General features: G+C 40.8%; 1 protein-coding gene across 4 annotated transcripts in view; it reads left to right on the top strand.

Annotated features, from left to right (window-relative positions):
• The window catches only part of LOC306880534 (receptor-type tyrosine-protein phosphatase kappa), a 222,949-nt gene that overhangs the window by 34,566 nt on the left and 166,621 nt on the right, over positions 1-21,762 (top strand). For all 4 annotated transcript variants that reach the window (XM_079434105.1, XM_079434103.1, XM_079434104.1 and 1 more), the window contains one exon: positions 19,055-19,177. In XM_079434105.1, coding sequence (XP_079290231.1) covers positions 19,055-19,177 — 123 coding nt within the window. The remainder of the gene's footprint in view (positions 1-19,054; positions 19,178-21,762) is intronic.

The raw sequence follows: 21,762 nt of genomic DNA, 5'->3' as shown, positions 1-21,762 counted from the left end.
TAGTCCAGACTATTTCTTGATAATATTTGTACACTTCATATCATGTGACTTGTGTTTCCTGAAGCAAAAAAGTTTTTTTGCTGAGCATAATTGAGTAGAGATATTTCATATCTGGGCACAAAAAATAAGAATTTGAAGTGATTTGATGTGAAAATGTTTCCTTGTGCATCTGTTGTGTGTGTGTGGTATTGGAGGAGGGTAAATCGTTTCTCAGCGTGCTGAGTGTTGGCGGCAGTGTTTGGCAGTAGGCCGTTCTCTCTCTCTCTCTGTTGTGTCCGTCAAGCCTGTAAGTGTGTCCTCGGGCAGTGATCAGCAGAAGCCCTGTCTGGACACACATGAAAGACAGCGGAGACAGAGAGAGAAAAAGAGGAAATGGTGAAACAGTTGAAGACAGAGTTTGTACATCCACAGCCCTATAAACCAGCCACTGCCTCTCAGACAGCAGGGAAAAACAACGATTCATGCAAATATAACACATAATAACATACAACTGATCATATAATTGATAATGGGAAACCACTTACCAAATCATTCATTTTTGATGGTCCAAGCAAATAAATGCATTTATAAGGACATATTGGTAGTACTGTGTTGAGTCTCTGCTTTTTTGGTGTTAAAATGGGATCCAGAAGCAGTGATCTGAGTGTGACACTCAGCGCTGAAGAAGCTCCTCGGGAAACCTGATACTGACCCGAGATCCACCGCGAGTTCAGGACGCAGGTGAGAAACCTGAACCCGGTTAAGCTGTGGGTGGAGATGTGTTGCAGCGGTTAACACTCAGGGCTGAATAACCAGAGTGAGACAATGCCAGACACATTGGTTCCAGATCCAGACCACAGCCTGTCAGCCCTAAAACCAGACTGTCCAATTGAATGAACTGCAAGAGAGGGAATGCTGAATATTGCAGCGCTCACGTCAAACACAGAAACTCAGCAGCCATTCAGAGTCACACGTTTCCTGAAAGCCAAGATGCTGTGATGATAGTGGTTGAGGTGATTATTACCTTTGGTATGTTAGAAATACACTCTGGTTTTGTCTGGGTCCCTAAACTGAGACCAGATCCACACCAAGGCCATGTTTATGTGGTTTTGAGAAACATCACAAGATGAAGATTTCAACTCTGCTGGTAACGTCAAGATTGCTGTTTTTTCCTTGCAAGACATAACACTATGACCACTGAGATTTCTTCCTGATTGATCGATAGGGTTTGTTTTTTTTGGCCTATGCCAATATCTTAGGGAGTAGAGTGCACAAAATTTTGTTTAAAGATAACACATATATTTACCCAAATAGAAATGAATCGTTTGAAAATGCATCTATTCAAAAAATCATTTGAATTTAAAACTTAAAATTCAAATTTTAACGATTTTAAACTTAAATGCTTCTTGATTCAGTAATCCTATTACAGCATTTTTCACAAACATAGCTGTCAGTCATCTCACACCAGGATTCATACTTTCTCAAATAAAGACCAGGTGATGCTAATTGCACATACAGTAAACAGTGAATAAGACATCTGGATGTAGCGGCATAGTTTGAAATCAAGACTAAATGCATGTTTATGCATTACAATGCACACTTCAAAAGATCAGAAGGACTGCAAAATTTGTGAGATTTGTGGAATGAAATGCTTATGAGATATTCAAACACTTGTTTAAACTTTATAAATGCATACTGGCTGAATGACATCAGCATACGAAAAATGTATTATAGTGTTTGGCTTTCCATTTTTAAACAGACTGACAGTGAACCAATGCAGACAAAGAATTTTTATTGGCCAAATTATGCCACAGCCATAAGCAATGATTTACTGCAGGGTGGGACGTTTTCATTCAAGACAGCATTTGATTGGATGAAACTCTGTGTAGTACAACATATTTTTGGTCTGTTTTCTCATTAAATGAGGATGTTTGGTGGACAAGACTATGTACCCTAGATAGGGAGTGAATGTGATCAGATGGACACATCCCGACTTCAGTGATGGACTTTATGGAACAGAGCCCATGGCGGAAACATGGCACACTCTAAATTATTTTTATCTGTGCTGTCTGTTAATCGTCCTGATCTGCATTGCTCATCAGTCACTAATTTCTTTCATTCAAGGTCAGGAGATGTTATAAGGGTGAAAGACACCCATACCAAGCCAGGAGACTGCAATGCAGAGAGACAGGGCTGCTGGGCCAGCGGAGAGAGAAGAAGATAAAGAAACAGAGACGCTCCAAACATCTTCGAGCTCTTTTGTGCTCTTACTGACTGCTTATGCAATGTAGCTCTGAAGAATGAAGCACGAAGTGAGATGGTCCTGCCCAAAGTGCATTATGATGTTGGGATAGGAGATTTCGGCTGGTCTGGGATCAGCATGGTTAATTACTACATGACAAAAGAACAGCAGTCAGAGAGGAGTGTGGAATGTGTGCGGAGGCATTAAATGACTCTTACCTGAGACTATGTGCTCTTACCTGACACACACACACACACACACACACTGGTTCCACTGATTTCCAGCTCTCAAATTACATTACATGTTTCCAGCCAATGAGTGATCAGCCTCTGGGCGTCTCTCTCCAGCTCCGTGAGTAATTCATGCGTATGGTGTGTAAAGTCAATGACTCTCTGCTCTTTAAACGCTGCCATAAAGTTTCCCAAACTCCCCTCTGTCATTTTGTCTGCAGCAGGCCCTCAACGCTGGTTTTTAAAGCCGAACATGCTCTTTTACCTGCCTGTGAGGGACGATGGAGCGGATTTACAACCGCGAGAACATCTCTCTCTCCCCTACAGTCTTTCTGTCTGGACGTTTATAGCTGTAGTTGGGAAAAAGAAAGGTCATTAATGGGTTTTATTCAGAAGAAGTTCAGTTGATCCTGTTTCTGTTTCTGTGACATGCTAAATGAGAAATGACTGTTTTAACTAACACTTGCCATTTCTGAACAATAGAGGAAGGTTTTTGATGGTGTTAAAATTATATTCATATTTTCCCTTTCCATTTTAATTTTAGTTAAAGTTTTAGTAATTTTGTTTTGTGTTTTTGTCATTTTTGTTATTTTTAAGTATGTATGTATGGTTTTATTTGATTTTTTTCAATAAAATATTTGAGTTATTTTAGTACATCAAGTTAAGCTAAATGAAAATGAGAAATATTGCTTTGGCGACTAGCTGAAATTAATATTTTATTCATATTACATTTATTTAATGTCAAGTAACATTGAAAAAAATATATATATATTTTTAGTTTTTTTTTATTAACAGTAATAACCTTGTCTTTTCATTTTTTATCTTTTAAAAACTACAGTCACACAAGACACAATGTCCAGCATGAGTGTAAACACATTTTATATTGACGCACCACATTTTCATGTGCATTCAGAGTTTGACAGCATTCAACATCACACTTGCTCTGAACAATGCTGGATCAGAGATTTATTTATTTAGGCTAATTTTATCAAGCTTTGGTAGTACCCTCACATCCATTTTAAAGGAATACCATAATTAAAGCTGTAACATCTGCACTTCTAATGTGAAGAAGTATCGCAGTGTTTTCAAACATCCCCCTGTCTGTTATTGGTCAGCCAAACAGATGATCCCACCCCAAACTCGTCCCATTTGTTGAGTCACAGTTACTGTGTCATCAAGCTCAAACGTAGAGATTTTCCAGCGCAATCAACCTGTGAATTGATTATTTAAAGTTGACTCAGTGTATTACTCAGTTTGTGAGAAAGTATTCTAACACCCTCACTTCACCTTCACATCCATTCTACAGAATCCCCCTGTTTTCTTTTCCATAAAAGTGCAGAAAATGCCAACAAATTCAGTAGACTGGTGTGCGTCTGGTTGTGTTTCAGCGGCTGTTATCAGCTTACCTCAGTGTGTCCGTGTATGTGAGTGTGTGTGCCACGGGCTGGCATGAGGAGTGTGTGCTGCTATTTGAAAGCCTCAAATCCAGCTCTAGTCTGGACTTAAAGCCCGGCTTAATGACTAGGCCGATTCACTGGCATCTCTGTGCCCTGCGCTCAGCCTCTCTGAGCCGCACCACACAGCCAAAAACACGCGCAGACCGCCAGCATCACCACGTGAACACCAGCTTTGAAGGTTAACTGTGAGCGGGATTGTCTTTGATTCGGTGCGGTGTTGACTTGCCTGGTTTGGAGCTGTCATTTAGTTAATTAGTTATTTATCCAAAGATGAATAAAAATCTCAGCTAAACCCATAATAAACATTCATTTCTGTTTTAATTTCTGACATATTGAGCTCAAACAGACGCCAGAGTCGCAGTCTTCAAGAAGTCAACCTGAGTAAGACTTTCGTAAAGTGACGGTGAATGTTAAACGGGCTTACAAAAAAGCATTTTGACATTTAAAACATGACACACTTCAGCTTTTGATTCCAGAGAGTAGAATAGGATTGTTTGAACAGAGCAGTGCTGCGATTTTTGACCTTGTTTTACTCGGGATGCGGAACAGAAGTTAGGCATGGTAACCGTGTGTGTTAATGATCAATCCAGTCTGGCCTTGTTCAGGAATAGACAGACGCTCTGACCACCGCTGTGTGTGTGTGTGTGTGAGAGTGAGTGATTTGTGCTGTTCTAGATTGTTCTGTTTGGCTCCATTCTGAGCTGAATAGACGTTGCCGACAACAACAGAACTGCTTTGACAGAGAAAAACACAAAGAAAGCCGTGTGTTTGTGTGATGGCACTGGCTGCCAGCGTTGACATCAGCGGTGCCGAAGGGAACGTTTATTACAGCTGCAGTGGAAACATGTTCAGTCTTTCTTTCTTTTCTTCTCTCTGAGGCCCTCACCTCACACAAACACGCTCTCGTCGGTTAATGTTTAAAACTGAAGTGTGGCTCTATTGTCACCAAACAGAACTGAAATATAATCACTCCCATTGTCTGCCATTGCTGAGACAGACAGATAGTCCAAACACAAACTGGTGCTGTTGCTTGAGCTAATATTGCCGTGTCAGATGCTCAAACGTGAAAAGTAATGTGAATTGTTTTGTGCAGTCCACTGGGATTGTAGGTTATAACTTCAAGTCTACGCTGTAGAAACAGAGTTTTTTTTCAAAGATTACTAGATTATGTTTTACAAGAAAAATACACTATTAAAGTCTTTGCACTAAAAAGTTTCACATTAAATTCCAGTTCTTTGTAATCTTTTAAATTCCTGATAAAATTATCAGGAATTTCTGAGGGAAATTTGTTAATTTTTGTCAGTGTACTTAGAGTACAATTAAAGGTATTTTTCAAGTATAAAAAGTAATATGATGTAAAGTAAAAAAAAAAAAAAATATATATATATATATATATATATATATATATAAAATATAACTATACTTGCAGTATATGCAAAGAGTTAAAGGGTCATATGATGCGATTTCAAGTTTTCCTTTCTCTTTGGAGTGTTACAAGCTGTTCATGCATAGATAAGATCCCTGAAGTTGCAAAAACTAAAGTTTCAAAACCAAAGAGATATTCTTTATTCAAGATTCAAGATTTTTATTCGTCACATACACAATTATACAGAGTATAACCAGCAGTGAAATGTAGGTCAGGTCCGCTCCAAGGACAGTGCAATTATAAAGTATACAAGTATTAAGAAAAAGAAAAGTAGAAAAAAATAAAAAGTAAAAAAATATAAATATAAATGTGCAGGTCAGTATGTTGTTGACATAATAATATAACAAGAATGTGCAAAAAAAGTTGTACAGGGTATTTAAATAGCAGCATATGAGGTAGAAAAAATTCTGAATAGCTTATTGATATATTGATGTTATGACACAGAGTTTTAGGAGCCTGATGGCCTGGGGTAAGAAGCTCCTCCTAAGTCTCTCAGTTTTTGCCATCAGGCTACGGAAGCGCTTACCAGATGGAAGCAAAGTGAATAGACGGTTACCAGGGTGATTAGAGTCCTTGAAGATTTTGACTGCTCTATTTTTGCAGCGTTTGAGGTAGATGTCCTGCAGAGAGGGGAGAGCAGACCCTGAGATGCGCTCAGCTAAGCGCACAACTCTCTGTAGTGCTTTGCAGTCCTGATTGGAGCTGTTTCCATACCACACTGAGATGCACTGAGTCAATACACTTTCTAAGGTCCCTGAATAGAAAGTTTTCAGGATTGCTGGTGAGACCCTGAATTTCCTCAGCTGTCGCAGATGGTACAGTCTTTGCCTGGCTTTCTTAACCTGTGTTTGGATGTGTGTAGTCCAAGTCAGGTTCTCGGAGATGTTTACTTACTTTAGGTACTTGAAGCTACTCACCCTCTCCACAGGGGTCCCACTGATCATGAGAGGAGTGTAGGGCTGCTGCTGTCTCTTCCTAAAGTCCATGATCAGCTCTTTAGTTTTGCTCATATTCAGAGAGAGACAGTTGTCCTGGCACCATGATGTGAGTCTCTCTACCTCATCCAAGTATGCGGTCTCATCATTGTTGGAGATGAGGCCCAGAACCACAGTATCATCAGCGAATTTGATAATGGATGTGGAGCTGTGAGAGGACATGCAGTCATGCGTGTAGAGAGAGTAGAGCAGGGGACTCAGGAAACAGCCCTGTGGGGCTCCTACGTTCAGGGTGATTGAGTTTGAGGTGAACCCTCAAGAGACGGGGCACCAGATCTGGCGGTTACGGGAGGAGATAGGGAAATTCCCGTCTCACTCTCGTCCGCCAAATCAGCCTGTGAGCCCCACGAGTGCAGCCGCCGCCCTGCCTCGGCAAAAGCGGGGCGAGCACCGCGCGGGGAACTCACAAAGGTTCCCTCACGGAAGAGAACCCTCCGGGTGCGGAGTGTGCGCAGCGAGAGCCGCTCACAGTGCGGGCAAACGGCTCCCTCGAGAGCCGCTGCCGCATGCTCCGCACCCAGGCAGACCACGCACAGATCATGTGTGTCCTCACCCGTAATATAGCGCGGGCAAGGACTAACACACAACCTATAATATGATCTGAGATCACCCCCTGTCTTAGTCTTAGCTTTCTTTGACATGTCTACTTTCTCTACGGACAGACAACAGTAAATAAGACTCACAAGACAGATTGGACTGACACACACACAGAGCGCTTGCTGAAATGACAGAAAGCTGACGCGGGCGCCGCCTCACGTGCTTATATACTTCCTGGTCGTGACGTCACCCCGCCCGTGACGCTTCGCCCTTCTATTTGGACTGATTACATACAATATTCAGAGCGGAATGACGCTGAGAGCGTTCCCATAGCGTCTCTGGAAGCAGCTCGACGTTCCTGGAAGGGAACTACTGTTATATAAAGTACCAAATTACCACCAATTAAGTCCCAAGAAGTATTGAAATAGTACACTTACATGCACATTGACATTATCATACTTCCCACATAAGGTATACTTGGAAAATATTCTTTCCTAAGTTTACTCATAATAAAATTAACTTGAAATGTACTTATTTTTGTAAAGATTGAGTTAATGTTGTGTCTGATGGTCATGAGAAGCATCACAGAGTTGTGGTATCTACATATTATGAGAAATAATTCAACATTAAAAAAAACAAAACATAAAATATGGCTCTTCAGCTTGAAGTGGAATTAGAGTTCTCAGTGGGCTTTACTTTCCATTGCAGTCAGGGCTGGACGTGTGTGTGTAAGAGTGTCCTGCCAAATGTGGGCCATTTTTATGGCTTATCACCTCCTGCAGATGTGGACAGTAAAACTCTGCTGACCAGAAAATCTGCAGATTTGGCCTCAACAAAACACTCACATCAGTGCCATTAAACACCTTTTACTCTTTTGTGTGTGTGTGTGTCTGTGTGTGCGTGTGTGTGAGTGTGTGTGTGTGTGTGAGTGTGTGTGTGTGTGAGTGTGTGTGTGTGTGTGTGAGGTGTGTGAGTGTGTTTGTGAGTGAGTGAGTGTGTGTGTGTGTGTGTGTGTGTGTGAGTGTGTGTGTGTGTGTGTGTGCACCTGGTATTCATCACGTCCTGGGGACCAAATGTCCCCACAAGGATAGTAATACCAGTAAATCTTAATCTTGTGGGGACATTTTTTGGTCCCCATGAGGAAACAAGCTTATAAATCATACAGCATAAAGTTTTTTGAAAATCTAAAAATGCAGCATGTTTCCTGTGAGGGCTAAGTTTAGGTGTAGGGTTGGTGTAGGGCAATAGCACATACAGATTGTACAGTATAAAAACCATTACGCCTATGGGATGTCCCCATAAAACATGGAAACCCAACATGTGTGTGTGTGTGTGTGTGTGTGTGTGTGAGTGTGTGTGTGTGTGTGTATGCAGGTTGTGACATGCCGTAAGTCTGCGCTCTGTTCTTTTTTCTCCCAAGATGTTATATGAGATGTACGCCGCAGGAAATACAACATGCTCACGAATGTCTTTCATACAACATTATGATTTTAACTTCAGATCTATCTCTGTATTTATCTGTGTAAAAATGTTTAAAATAGTCCATAATGAGTCCATAATGATCAAAGTTTTTGTCCAGTTTTCCTCCAAAAACAAATAACAGTGAGAAAAAGATATTTAATTCCATACATTCTCTAAAACAAGTCTTATTATTATCTTACACAATTTTGCCTCTTACATATCTTTATCAGATTCTCAAATCTACTAAGATAAAAAAATGCTGATTATGGTTATGCTTTTTGCAATACGGTGCTTCAAAAGCCATGCCAACCACCTGAACTTCCCACTTTTCCCATTTGATTGTGGAGAATTTGTTGGTTTAGTGTTCCAGCTGGCTTGATGGCAGGAATGCAGATGGATTGAGAGATACGTCTATGACAGACTGTCAGCTGATGTTGTTGTGTCACTCACAGACTCAACAGTGTTGATTTATTGTGTGAAGTCATAAAGGCCTCATTTCACTGAAACACGAGACGTGTGTGTAGAGATTTCAACAGCGCAGTGAATCCTGGCATTACCTGTCCGGCAGGTTTCTCCTCACAGTTACAGCTGATCCGGTAAACAAATGACCGGTGGCCAGTGTGGATGCGCCTTGGGATCTGGGCTTTGCTGTTCGGTCCGATTCTCTGTTTTAATCTCCTTACCTTGACTGCAGAAGTCAGCTCTTGAATAGCGCGCGCAGTGGCCCTGGGCTAGCCAGAGGAAACGGCTGTTTCTCACTTAATTGGATTTCTGAGCAGTAAAAAGCAGAAATTCTTGGCATGAATTAGAGAGGCTGAGGTTTTGATATAAAGGCCATGGTGCTGGTGCGGTCTGATCCTGAAACTCCGGCCAGGGTTTCCTTTCATAAAACGTTCTTTCAGCAATCATGCTAATTCACTGATATATTAAATCATTATTTACCAGGGCAAAAACACACATTATTGGTTACATTTAAATTCCTATTAAAAATTCTCAGTTGTCCTTGAGAAGATTTAACACCAAAACACAGTTTAAAAGACACTTGGTGCACTTCATTGGCTGGTCAACCCAAAGGAGTCTTACTGGTTAGGCTAGTTAAGAAACCTGTTGAGGACCAAAGCAGAGCACAGGCTGGTCTTTTCAGCAGGGCGTTCCAGGGGAAGTCGTGGCCTAATGGTTAGAGAGTCGGACTCGTAATCGAAAGGTTGCGGGTTCGAGTCCCCGGCCGGCAGGGATTGTAGGTGGGGGGAGTGAATGTCCAGCGCTCTCTCCACCCTCAATACCACGACTGAGGTGCCCTTGAGCAAGGCACTGAACCCCCAACTGCTCCCCGGGCGCCGCAGCATGGCTGCCCACTGCTCCGGGTGTGTGTGTGTGTGTGTGTGTGTGTGTGTGTGTGTGTGTGTGTGTGTGTGTGCGCATTTGTGCATTTGTTCACTACTCACTGCTGTGTGTGTGCACTTGGATGGGTTAAACGCAGAGCACCAATACTCGATAGTATGGTGACCTATCGAGTATGGGTCACCATACTTGACAATACGTCACGACTTTACTTTACTTTACTTTACTTTAACTGTAACGCGAAAAGACAGAAAACTAGCCGACATGCTTTCATCGTGGCCTCGCGACATCAAACCACAGCCTATTTTTCACTGTCATCTCACCTGGGCTTCAGCCAGAGCAGGAGATTACATGAGAACTAGATCTCGCAGACGAGTGCATTCTTGCACGCTCAGCACATTTACCGACCGCTCTTGATTGTTTGCAGTTCCTCAAACGCATGTGAGAAATTTCAAGCACTGTGACAGCTAGTTGAAGTACACCATCCTCCCTGGACCCATTACACACACACACACACACACACACTGGCTCTCTCGACTCACTTAGTCATCATTTTTCCCGCTTCTTAACTCTGTCCTTTCAGATTTTTCCCCTGTTTTGTAAATCAGCTTACATCAAGACCCCCGTGTTTTTGCCGCTGTGATATAAACGCAGGTGAAGCGTTGCGCGTCCAGGCCTCGCTGCCCTTTCCGCAGCGTTTTTCAGCGTTTATTCGGGAATTCATCAGCGCTCACCCATACCACAGCTTTCCGCTTTGATGATTACCTGTGGAAATGCTTTCCTCTCCTGAACAGGAAACATCATTTTTATTCATATCCTGACATTTCATGGCTATACCGCCATATGAACACATCAAACTTTTTCCCTTTGCAGCATGGCAAAGAGAAATATTGTGTTTTTAAGTGTCAGGTAATTGTGCGTAGAGTGGTACGGCGGCACTTTATTGTTGGAGAGAGAGATTGCGGTGAGTAAAAGTGAGAACGAGGGATTCATGCTGGCAGTGTCGCATACGTTCGTGAGTAATTATATGCTGCCGACTCACGTCTTTTGTTCTTTAGCGCTGTAAAATGGTGCGGAAGGAAAGCGTGGGGACAGGTTAAACTACAGAGGAGACGTCTCATCAGTAAAGCAGCCAGCGTACTTTCTCTCTGCCTTCATAGAGCTGTTATCAAAGGCTGTGTGGAGTAAGTCAGGCTCACCCTCTCTTTGTTGGGAGGGCGGGACGACTCGTGTGTGAAGAGAAGGTGCGTCTGCAGTTCAAAAGCTGTCTGCCTCTCCGGGCCCTGTGTGACATCATTAGAGCCGGCCAATCAGCACGCAGAGAGGCCTCAGTGTTGTGTGATTGTGACTGTGAACGCCCTGCAGGGGGCTCTCGATTGTTTGAGCTTGACAATGGAAGAAAAGAGTAAGTGTAAAACTCTTTGATTTTCAGAGTCCTGACAGTACTTCAGCTGTTTTCAAAACACCCCAGCTTTTCCAGTAACAAGCTGATTTTCCCAACACGAAGCGCGACAAACGCACTGATGTCATGTTGTATTGCGCAAGCAGCTTTACGGCAGAGCGAGTTGATGCAATAACCACACACACTATATTAATATCCACTGTATGTCCCAAGTAATAATTAGATATGGCCAAATTGCAACTCTCTTTGTTGATGACAAAAACAGTTCAAAAAGTTTAAAAGTTCAAAAGGCTGTCTAAGCGGCCTATCAGTCTAAAAAATGTCAAAATGCTTGAGATGGAGCTGAGCACAAATTCCAGCTAAATACTTCCGTTTTAATGCTAAAAAGTCTGAGGTAAGATCAAAGTAGCTAATTATGTCATATTTGACCATTGTTTTAGGATAGAGATGTTAAATGACAGAAAGTAAAGTTGCTGTTTTGAATTGTACATACTACATAGCCTTTAAAATGTATTTTATTTATGTAATTTATTTTGTAATTGAATATGATATAATGAAGGGACATTAACATTACATTTTGGCATACACTGAAAAAAAGTTGGTGTGGAAACAATGTCAAATTCACAATTAACTCTAAAAATCTAAGATTCACTGATTAAACTGATATTTTAGTAGCTCTGGCCTAACTATAGCAAACATCAGTCCTGACTCTTCAAATGTTTTTTTATTTTTTGTGTAAGGCACCACAATACTATGTAACAGAAATGGTTTAACAGAATTATGACAGAACTATGTTTATCTGCAATTAACAACTTATTAACAACAAATTTATATTCAAATATTTCATGCATAAAGAAATGCATCTATTCAATGTTTTTAGTGCACGAGGATGAGAAAGTTATATAGTCTTTAAGTCACGTGTTTTCAAATACATTATAAAAAAAATGCATGGACATTTGTCAGCCTCGAAAAAAATGAAAAACAAAAGTGCATGCTCAACAAAAATAAAGTGCATCCTCATACCAAGGTTAAGTCGCAACACCGGTTATCATTTTTAATAATAATAAAAATCATTTAGTTCAGTTAGAGAACAGACACTACAGTTAAAACTGAACGCGGCTGCTCAATGCAGCACACCGAACGAGCGACAGTCGTGCATCACAGATCAGATTTCATTTATCACCTGAGGAGAGAGAGTCGAGCTGACTGACAAGAGTGAGGTGAAAAACACAAGACGATGGCAGAAGAGTTTCAAAACCAAATGTAAAAGCGCCTGTTTTGGGATTTTGAAAAGCCTGTTGACCTGCCATTTATCTAAGGTGATATTGGAAGGTCTGTTTATTTTTATTTTTTTTTAAACATTCGTTTCTCATTTAGCCTATTTGGTTCCACAGTATTTTTATTTTATTTAAACTGTGATATTTTTCCCATTATTTTACATCAAGGTGTATGCAGTCCGTGCCTCTAAACTTTCCATCTCACTAATAAACGCTCTACGTTTTATAATTATTTGTTCCTCAGTCTTTACTGACTTTCAATTTTGTATAGGCCTACCATGCATATTTAAAATTTGTAAGTTATCTGTTATTTTATATTAGGCATATAGCATGGTGCATTTTTATTCGTTTTGTTGATAAAAGTTAGCTATATGTTCTATGTTGTATTTTGTTGTTGCTTGAATTGAATTCAAGCAATTGATGCCGAAAAGGTACAAGCTTGGTATGATTTTATTTTAATAAATGAAGTGGAATAATTTTGATCAAATTAAGTCAAATTAATTTCAGTATTTTAACTAATTATGTCCTAGTTTGGTCAGTTATACTACATTACTTTTAGTCTACTTTTATTGTTGCTAATCTATATCATCATATAGTTATTGATCTGCTGCCCAGTGTAGCTACTTCCTTTGAATTAGTATTGTGTGATGTAACCAAGGTTGGCTGTAGTTGCGATTTATTTCTGGGTAGCTCAACAAACTACAGTTTTATTCAGAAATATTTGATGACAGAATGCATAGAGTTAAATGAATTCTAGAAGAACAGCCTCAACTACACAAAGGCTTTCCTCTGCAGCGCTTCATTGTCTCTGTTTAAAGTCCCTGGGCTTAGACGTGCCAGTGTCTGATTTCAGCTACTAGTTTCTTTCTCTCTTTCACTCCCGTCCCACACCCCAGCGAGGGTTTGTGTTTGACGGGACGGAGGAGATGTTTGACTCTGTGTGAACCTCTTCAGCAGTGATTTGTAAAGGCTCAGCGATCCCCTCGTGAGAACGAAGGCAGATGCGTGGGTCTGCTGGAGCAGGTCAGAGGTGCGGAGCGGGTTCAGAGCGTTGATGTCAAGCAGAGGTTTTCCAGCATATGGCTGGCTGTAAAACATCATCTGTGCCCGACGCAGCTCTCGCACTGGTCATGTGCAAGCTGTATCTCAGCCTCAAGTCTCAGGAAGCAACGATTTATAGCGTACATTAAGAAACTGAAGCCATTTTTTATGACTGTTTTACACCCCAAATTCTGCAATACAGTAATGAAAATAATGCTGCTCATTCCTGTCTGTTTATTTTTGACAGATGCATTTTGAATTGGTCATGTGTTTTGTTATCTACGGCAGCGCTCTTTAATTGGCATGCAAATGGCCAGTGATTCAGTGATCTTGTGCAGGCATGCCGACAGCACTTTCGGCGAGGGGTTTAAGGAGTATTTTGACAGTCTCTGAAGGTGTTGCTTTCAGCCGTTTTAATTGGTAGGAAATCCATTTACAATGTGTGCGTCTTTGACATTTTGCTCTACAAGCAGAAAATAACTTTGTGCCCTTCAAGAAGACTGCTTCTCCATTTTCACAGGAATAATGTTAATAGCGAGATTAGTCTCTCGGTCCACACAATGAAGCACACAAAGATTGCTTTATAACATCCGGAAACCTGCGGTAAAAGCATTCTGCAGCCGTGAATCGAAGCACTCAGGCACAGCGGAGGAAGTGACACGTATTGTTTACCTACAGACAAGTGTCACCTTTTGTTATTTCTACATAATTTAACATTTATTTTAGGTAAAATAAGAGAAGCCATTTAGCCATCATAGCAACGGTTTTGAAAGTCACCCGAGGTCGCACAGTCGTTTGTTTCTTCAACACCGTTGACCGTCTTATTGTATAGCTACAGGCTTTCACATGTGAAATTGTGAAACCAAGGTCATTTTTAGAGCTGGCTTATCTTTTTCTGTCTTTTAATTTAAGTCATGGAGAGACTTGAGTTTAGTTTTCCATTAGCAGCAGTTTGTCTTATAGGCATTTCGAAGCAAAACTGTAAAAATAACACTCCAGTTAATGTGCCTTCACAGTTTTAACTGAAACTGAACAGTGCTTTAAAGATTTTGCAGCTTTGTAAAGCTCATGAATTTTTAATGAAGAAACCATTATTGAGTTTACGATTGGTTGCTAAACAACTTATGCTGGCATTCTAGCAGCATTTTGGCACTGCAAGGTTGTAAAATCGTGCTTTGCACCATTCATACCTACACTTCTAATCGTGAGAGGAAAATAAAGCTGAACATAGTAAAACAGAGCAGGGCAGAACGGAGGTTTTATTTATGAGATCTCTAGTGAAGTTGATTAATCTGACGCTGTCTGTGACTAACCTTCTGTAAAATAACATTTTCCCATTTCACCCAAAACAACACAAGCGCTATCTGTGTTTCTTCATGTTGATTGGATCATTATTTGTGTTTTTCAATTTAGTTCAGCAGTTGATGGCTTTATGATTGATTTCATTCCTTCCCGCCATACCGTTTTCCACATCTGGCTAGTTTGAAATATTAGGAATCGATTCCTGAGTTTTAATTCGAGAACGTGGGCTGATTTGATGCTGATTTGTGTCCTGCACTTTTGCAGGGAAAGATGGCTATTAATAAGTGGGTGTTTATGAGCATGCGGGGATGGAGTTGTTAACCCGTGTTTATTGGGGACTGCGAATGGGCTTTGCCCTTGAGGTTTTATCAGACACAATAATTATTTTATTATGTAAATGAAGAGCAGGCTATTATTTCATTAGCAAGGCTGAATATTTGCAGCCTTAGATTAGTATGCAAATCATCCCCGTTAGTGTCCTTGCAGCGTCGCTGAATGCAGGAGCTGCGCTCGGGCCCATCTGGAGCGGAGCGCTGTGTTATGGACTCATTAAAGCGCTCTCCCCGTCTGTCCTGCACATCGAGCCGAGCCGAGTGCCGCGGCCGTGAAACGCCAAGCGCTTGGTGGGCTATGAAAGATATTTGCTGCATAAGGCGGTGGGATTGTGGCGATTTGGAGCTCCTGAATAGCCGCTGCCCCATTTAGACAGATGAATTCTGTCCTCGGCACATAAGCGGGCGTTGTTGTCAGCGCTCTGTCCACGGGCCAGCTATCCGTGGCTATTCCAGCCCCTCGGCGGAGCCAAGCGCGTCAAAGAGAGTCAGATGGTGTGTGGAGGTGTTTGGTTTGTGATGCTGGAGAATATTATGTGTGTGCGTATGTGGGCAGACGCCGCTGCGAGGCCAGAGCTCAATTTCCTGTGCTGAAGATAAATTAAACGCTGCGAGACGATTCAGTGGGTGTTGTATTTTGTCTTGAATTTGAAGATGTTTGGCTTTGGTTCGGGAGTCTCTTTGTTTGGCTAAGCGTTTAAAATTACACACGCTGGCCTTTCACAAATACATTTAACTGATGCCCAGCGCTCACACAGGAACTAAAGATGAGAGCGCTAAGATCGTGCGTAAGAAAGGAGTTCAATCTCGGTTCAGGTCCGGGGAAGTTTTACGTAGATAATAAACTACAGATGAAACCCATGTTGATGTATGTTTTCATTTAAACAGAATTCGATGACATGTTGTTAAAGTAAGATTCAGTGATCTCCATCCACATTATCTGCTGGACTGAGAAAAAAACATGCATATGGTAATATTTGGTAATATTTGCACTTTAAAAAAAAACCCGCCCACACATTTTCATGCTTATGGCCAATTTGTTCAGTAATAGACAAAATATAATTTTATGGTGTTGTTAGAGGTTTGAGGCTCAGCTCATAACGTAACTTTTATTAGTGCTCTTGGATGCACGAGAAGTAACACGTCTTTTAATTTAGTGCGTCTCAAATGATTTTAGCATGACATGGCACTAAATCCGTGGATTAGCAGTAAATGACAGCGGTATTATTAGTCTGCCTTTATAATCAGTCAGATTAAGTGTGCAGACGTTTCTCCTGCCCTCTGGAAGTCAGCTTTCTTCTTCTGTGTCTTCTTCTTTGGTTCATTTACACACTCAATCCACTCTTGCAACGGTCTGTTTGCAGAAGTCATTGTCAGCCGTTTCCTACATTTGCATGTGTTTGAAGTGCAAAATGTAGGAAATGTGTGTTTTGCTCGCTCAAAACTAAGTCTACGCCACACTGGCACAGGATATTCCCTTAAAATTCAGTTAAAGTGCACAGCTCAGGTCTGTTACGCTTACATATTGCATTATCCTACAACTAGAGAATCTGCTAAATGTGCTCGTGTCTCAAAGTTGAGATTATTGTAATTTTTTGTTGCGAAACAGTCTGGCGTAGAGATCTGTTGAACGATGAGGACTCATTTCCATGTGTAACTTTGGGCTCGCTCACTGCGGAGATAAATTTGTGTGGTCTCTTGGGAAGGTGCAGATATTTCTTTCCCAACATTATGCAGGGCCATTTAATTAACACCTTCATCTGTCTGGATATCTGCTCTCTCTGTGAAATCACTGAGAGGTTGTAAAGGTCAGTGGATGTAAAACATGGAGCGTCTGACCTTTACACAGGTGAGAAACTCACATAATGAATGCACTGCTTCAGAGTCACTAACAAGTTCTGAGTCAGTCATGACGGCCTGTCAAACAGTTTTTCAAGATGATGATAGTTAATCGTTCAGATGAATGGCGTCTGGCGGTTGTAGTTGAACGTTAGAGATTGGAGGGGATGAAGATGTTGGTGGTATTTTACTCTCCTTTACCTCACTGGTGGACTTTATTATACTAAACAAATCAAATAATGGCACAAATGTGCCCATAAAGTCCATATTTTATTTTGCTTCAGTTCCCTGTCTTGCAGCTTATTGTTGGTTTGTGGTGGATGCAGCAGATCAACACAATCTGTCATACTTTACTGAGACTGTACTGCATCACTCCACCGAACCCTTACCCTCAGTCATAAAAAAAGATGCCTTTAAACAAATATTAAAAAATATACTGTCTTTATGTTGTTTCTACATTAATTTGAAGATTGAATGTGAAATCATTGCGATATAAAAGTATATTTAAAAACTTTAATGTTAGGTGGGATTAGAAAAAAAGTGCAATGAATTAGTTTTTTGAATCGATTGACAGCACTAAAATATATATTTTTAAAGAGAGGCACCTGCTTCAGCATTGCAAATGTACTGATATTTGTCAGCCAATAGAGCACTCTAGCCCAGAAGACATGCATGAGAAACTGAAACACACACACACACACACACACACACACACACACACGTCGAGTGGTGACAGATCGTCCTGCTGCCTACTCTCATGTCTGTTCTGTGCCATGACTGCATCAGCTCCCATCTGAGCACACACATATAACACTCAATGAAATGCATATACTATTGTATTGAAATATCAATATACTGTATAACAATATATCTGTGTGTGTGTGTGTTTAGAAATTTGCATTTATATTAAATTGGTATTAAATGGTATAGTTACGTTAAAGTTTTAATTGTAATATCTTTTATTTGATGGATCATGATGGCAGAGCACCAGAAAATAAAATGCTTATGCAGTGTAAAATATATATTGTACATGTCATGGAATAAATTGGCGTAATTTGTCAAAATGAATGATGTAAATATTTATATCTGGTCCTTGTGTTTTACTAATGCAATTCATCTGTTGTGTAAATTTCTTTGAATTGCAGTTCATCATCCTGTCATTTCAATTCAAACATCAATTCAACATCCTGTGGGGTGCGAACAATTCACACTCACACTCATGAGCTGAATAGGGGAGCTAGATTTGCCACACATGCACACACACACAGGCGGATATTGGCAGGGAGAATGGCAGCAGGACATGACACACTCTTGATGGGAACACTGTCCTTTATTTTATAAGTGTGTAATACACTACTGCCGCACCACAACTCTAACATACCAAACCGGCTGTTTCTGTGTGTTCATAACGGTATGAATCACAGATGATTTATGCTTTCTGCAGGTCTGTGTGGCTGTAAGAGGTTTATAAAGCTCCTGTTGGCTGATTTGAGCCTTTGACTGAATGTGCTATTACTCATTATCACCCCGTTTCGCCTGCAGTTTTCATAATAAGACTGAGCTATCAGTAATCTCTGTAAATGAGTAACAAAGTCTGGCACTGCGTCAGAGAAGGGTTGTTGTCGTAAGAACATGATTGTCGACTTGAGAAACACAAACAGAGGACGTTTGATATGAGGAAACTAGAGCACTAGATTTGGGCATGTGCAGGAAGTACCCTGTTCTTCTGACATACAGTAATTCAGTAGGGCTATTTATCCTGACGAAAATACTGAACATGGTAATGGTATCAGACGGTACTTTAATGTATAACACTTAAATGATCATTACTGTCACATCATATTCATATGCATATATCATGATCATATGCAAAAGTATTTATATGATACTAAAAAAAGAAACTGTCATATAAATACTTTATAAATGAAAGTCTGTGATCAAAATGAAAAGTTGGCATTCATAATAAAGATGTACTAGAAAACATGTAAAACATGTATTTGGGTGGGTTTAATACTGTGACGTTTCTCTGTATCAAAAACCAAAAAGTAGTCTATTTGCATTTTCACTAGTGGTTACAAACTTTTGGATCTTGCTGTGTGTGTCTCGTTCACAGAAAGCTGTCAGGTGCTGTACTAATAAAGTTGTGCATTTGTGTTTGAGTTGTAACGTGTATATAATGATGCTCTGTTCTAGGCGGCTGCTCCTTCGATGATGGCCCAGCACAATGCGACTACCAGCAGGATCCTTACGACGACTTCGACTGGACACATGTCAGCGCTCAAGAAGTGCCGTACCTGCCCTCTGACCTGCCCCAGGGTGAGTCCGTCAGACAGCTGGACTAAACTAGATTTAGATTCCACTGCACACAATCACGTCCTCGCTAACCTCATGGCTGGAGAGTCTGAGGCAAGTGGGGCAAGTCTCCAATTTGAGCGAACACAAAGTGAGAGTGGAAACACATGGTTTTATCTGCCCTTGGGCTTGTTTAAACAGTAAGGCAGATTTAGGAATGTTTTAATGGGCTGCTAACATTTGAACAAATTTGCAGCGGCGTCTTATCGTGTCAGGGTAAAAGCCATTACTGGAGAACTGAAGAAGTTGAGAGAAAATAGGCAGGTAACAGAACATTAATCTTCCTTCAGCTGCTGTTCCCGCACTCTGAACACTCCTCGGATGGGATCTGAAAATACTTTGCCATTTACATGACAAAACGTGTGGCGTGACGAAGGGGGAAAAAAAGGCTTTGGTCAAAGGACTGTCATACGTGACACAATTAAGCTTTTTAAATGCGCTCAAAGAAGACGTGAACGAGATGGAGAGCGGAGCGTTGCGACCTTCACTTTTCACCTCTCCAACGCTTTATCACTCGTTTTCAGACAGGAGATTCTGCTCAGGGAAATTAAAGCATTTCACTCTCAGCTAAATTCCCTAATTAATAAGATATTAAGTTATTAATCAAGGCAGGAGAACAGAGAAGGTCGCCAGCCCTTGCTTTCAGTCAGGTAGGATTCCACTAGAAGAGGACCTGAAGGAGAACATCATTGCAGCTTTTATGATAACAGCTGTTGCATCTTGCTTGAGGCGCTTGGTTGACTAACACATTTGAGCAAATTAAATGAACAAAATGATGGTTTGATATTTTGTCGTTTTTGCTGCATTTAGAAGGCATGCGTTCATCTAGGTTTATTTCTCACTGTGTTTGCCGGTGTGTTTGTGTGCACAGCTGGCCTCGTGGGCTGCAGTCTCTCACTACATTCACTTGAGAACATCATTCTGAGGACTCTCATCTGACTTTTCTCTCATCTGAAAAGTTGACAAAGATGGGATATTTACATGTCTTCATTTTGATATCAGACAATCAACAGAAGCAGGGAGAGAGATAGATAGAAAGGAAAAAGACAAAAATGAACTGCTGAATGAGATAAAAAGGTGGACAGGAATGTAGACAGGGAGATAGATGGGGAAGAGGGGGGGGGGAAGAGATGACAGAAAGAGAGAAATGTGATAAAATGGACGAGAAAAGACAAATGTAGACAGGAATGGACAGAGGAATGAGACAATGATGGGCTGGAATAACAGAAATGTGTATAGAAAGACAAAAAGGGGACAAGAGAAGGATGAAAAGGTAAAAGACAGAGGGATGAATAGAAAGAGACAGGAATGTGGACAAAAATGGACAGGAAAAAACTACTTTGGACAGAGATAGTCTGAAAAGGAAAAGACAGAAATATGGAGAGAACAATATACATGGAAAAAAGAGAAGGATGGAAGGGAAAAGAAAGAGATGGACAGAAAGAAACAAATGTGGATAAAAAGAGATGTAAAAGAGAGAAGAATGGAAAGGGAAAGAGACAGTGAGATGGACAGAAAGAGACAAAGATGTTGATAAAAAGATAGACTGGAAAACAGAGAAGTTTGGAAAGGGGGAAGACAAAGAGATGGACTAAAATGATCATTAGTTTATATTGGTTTATTATTAGTTGATGTGCGCGAGGTTCATTATGGTCCATTCCTGTACTCTCTGCAAACAGAACATTTTTATAACGTGATGCAAACATATTTGCATGATGTGTTTTTCCCATAATTGCAAACATTAAGTGATGCTAGCTGCATGGGTTGATGTCCTTGAGGGAGTCGTTTGGACGGTGTGGCTGAGTGACTCATTGAAACAGTAAGTGAGCACAAGGCCTGGAGAGGATGCTCTAAACCTACAGGGATACATTTTGAGTTATGATGGATTAGCACAGACACATTAGATGCTACTTTAGTTTTTTGTATCATTCTGCCTGAAGGGGAGTTCACACTGATTGTATTTTGCAGTAAAATAGCAACTGGAAGTTGCTCCTTTTCAATGATGATTTAAGGCGACAGCCGACAGCGACTGTTAGAAATCCACAAAGTTGTAAATGAGTTGATCTACAGGTGACTACCAATGGGAGTGCAGGCATTGAAACTCATGTGATCCACCTCCTGATAGTTTCTTACTGATGTTCAGTGGCATTATGTCTACTTGAACTGGATTTTAGGGATGCACCAGTTGACCGGCCATAAATTGGAACCGGCTGGTTTTTGCTTATAATGCGCGATCGTTTTTTTTGTCTTTTTTTGGACGATTTTTCATTCATTTGCAAACGAGCCATTTGCGTGGAAGACATTCGGCACAAGCACAGAAAAACAGATACCAAGACGCGAACAGCCATTGGTGTAAAGTTACTGCCGCACAAATAAGAGCCACTTTCCTGCGCGAGCATATCTGTCCGCGCCCTGCACAAGCATAGACAGCTATAACAGTTGTTCAGTGCAGCTTCTCGCGTGTTGGATGAGAAACAAAACAGACCAACTTGTGACAAAGCCGAAATGCTTCTTTTTGTAAAGAAGAACTTGCATGCACTTTTGAAAAG

This window comes from Barbus barbus (genome assembly GCF_936440315.1).
Source record: "Barbus barbus genome assembly, chromosome: 14".
Classification (NCBI taxonomy): domain Eukaryota; kingdom Metazoa; phylum Chordata; class Actinopteri; order Cypriniformes; family Cyprinidae; genus Barbus; species Barbus barbus.
Note: the sequence above shows the minus strand (reverse complement) of the source record. Positions and strands in the feature narration are given on the sequence as shown.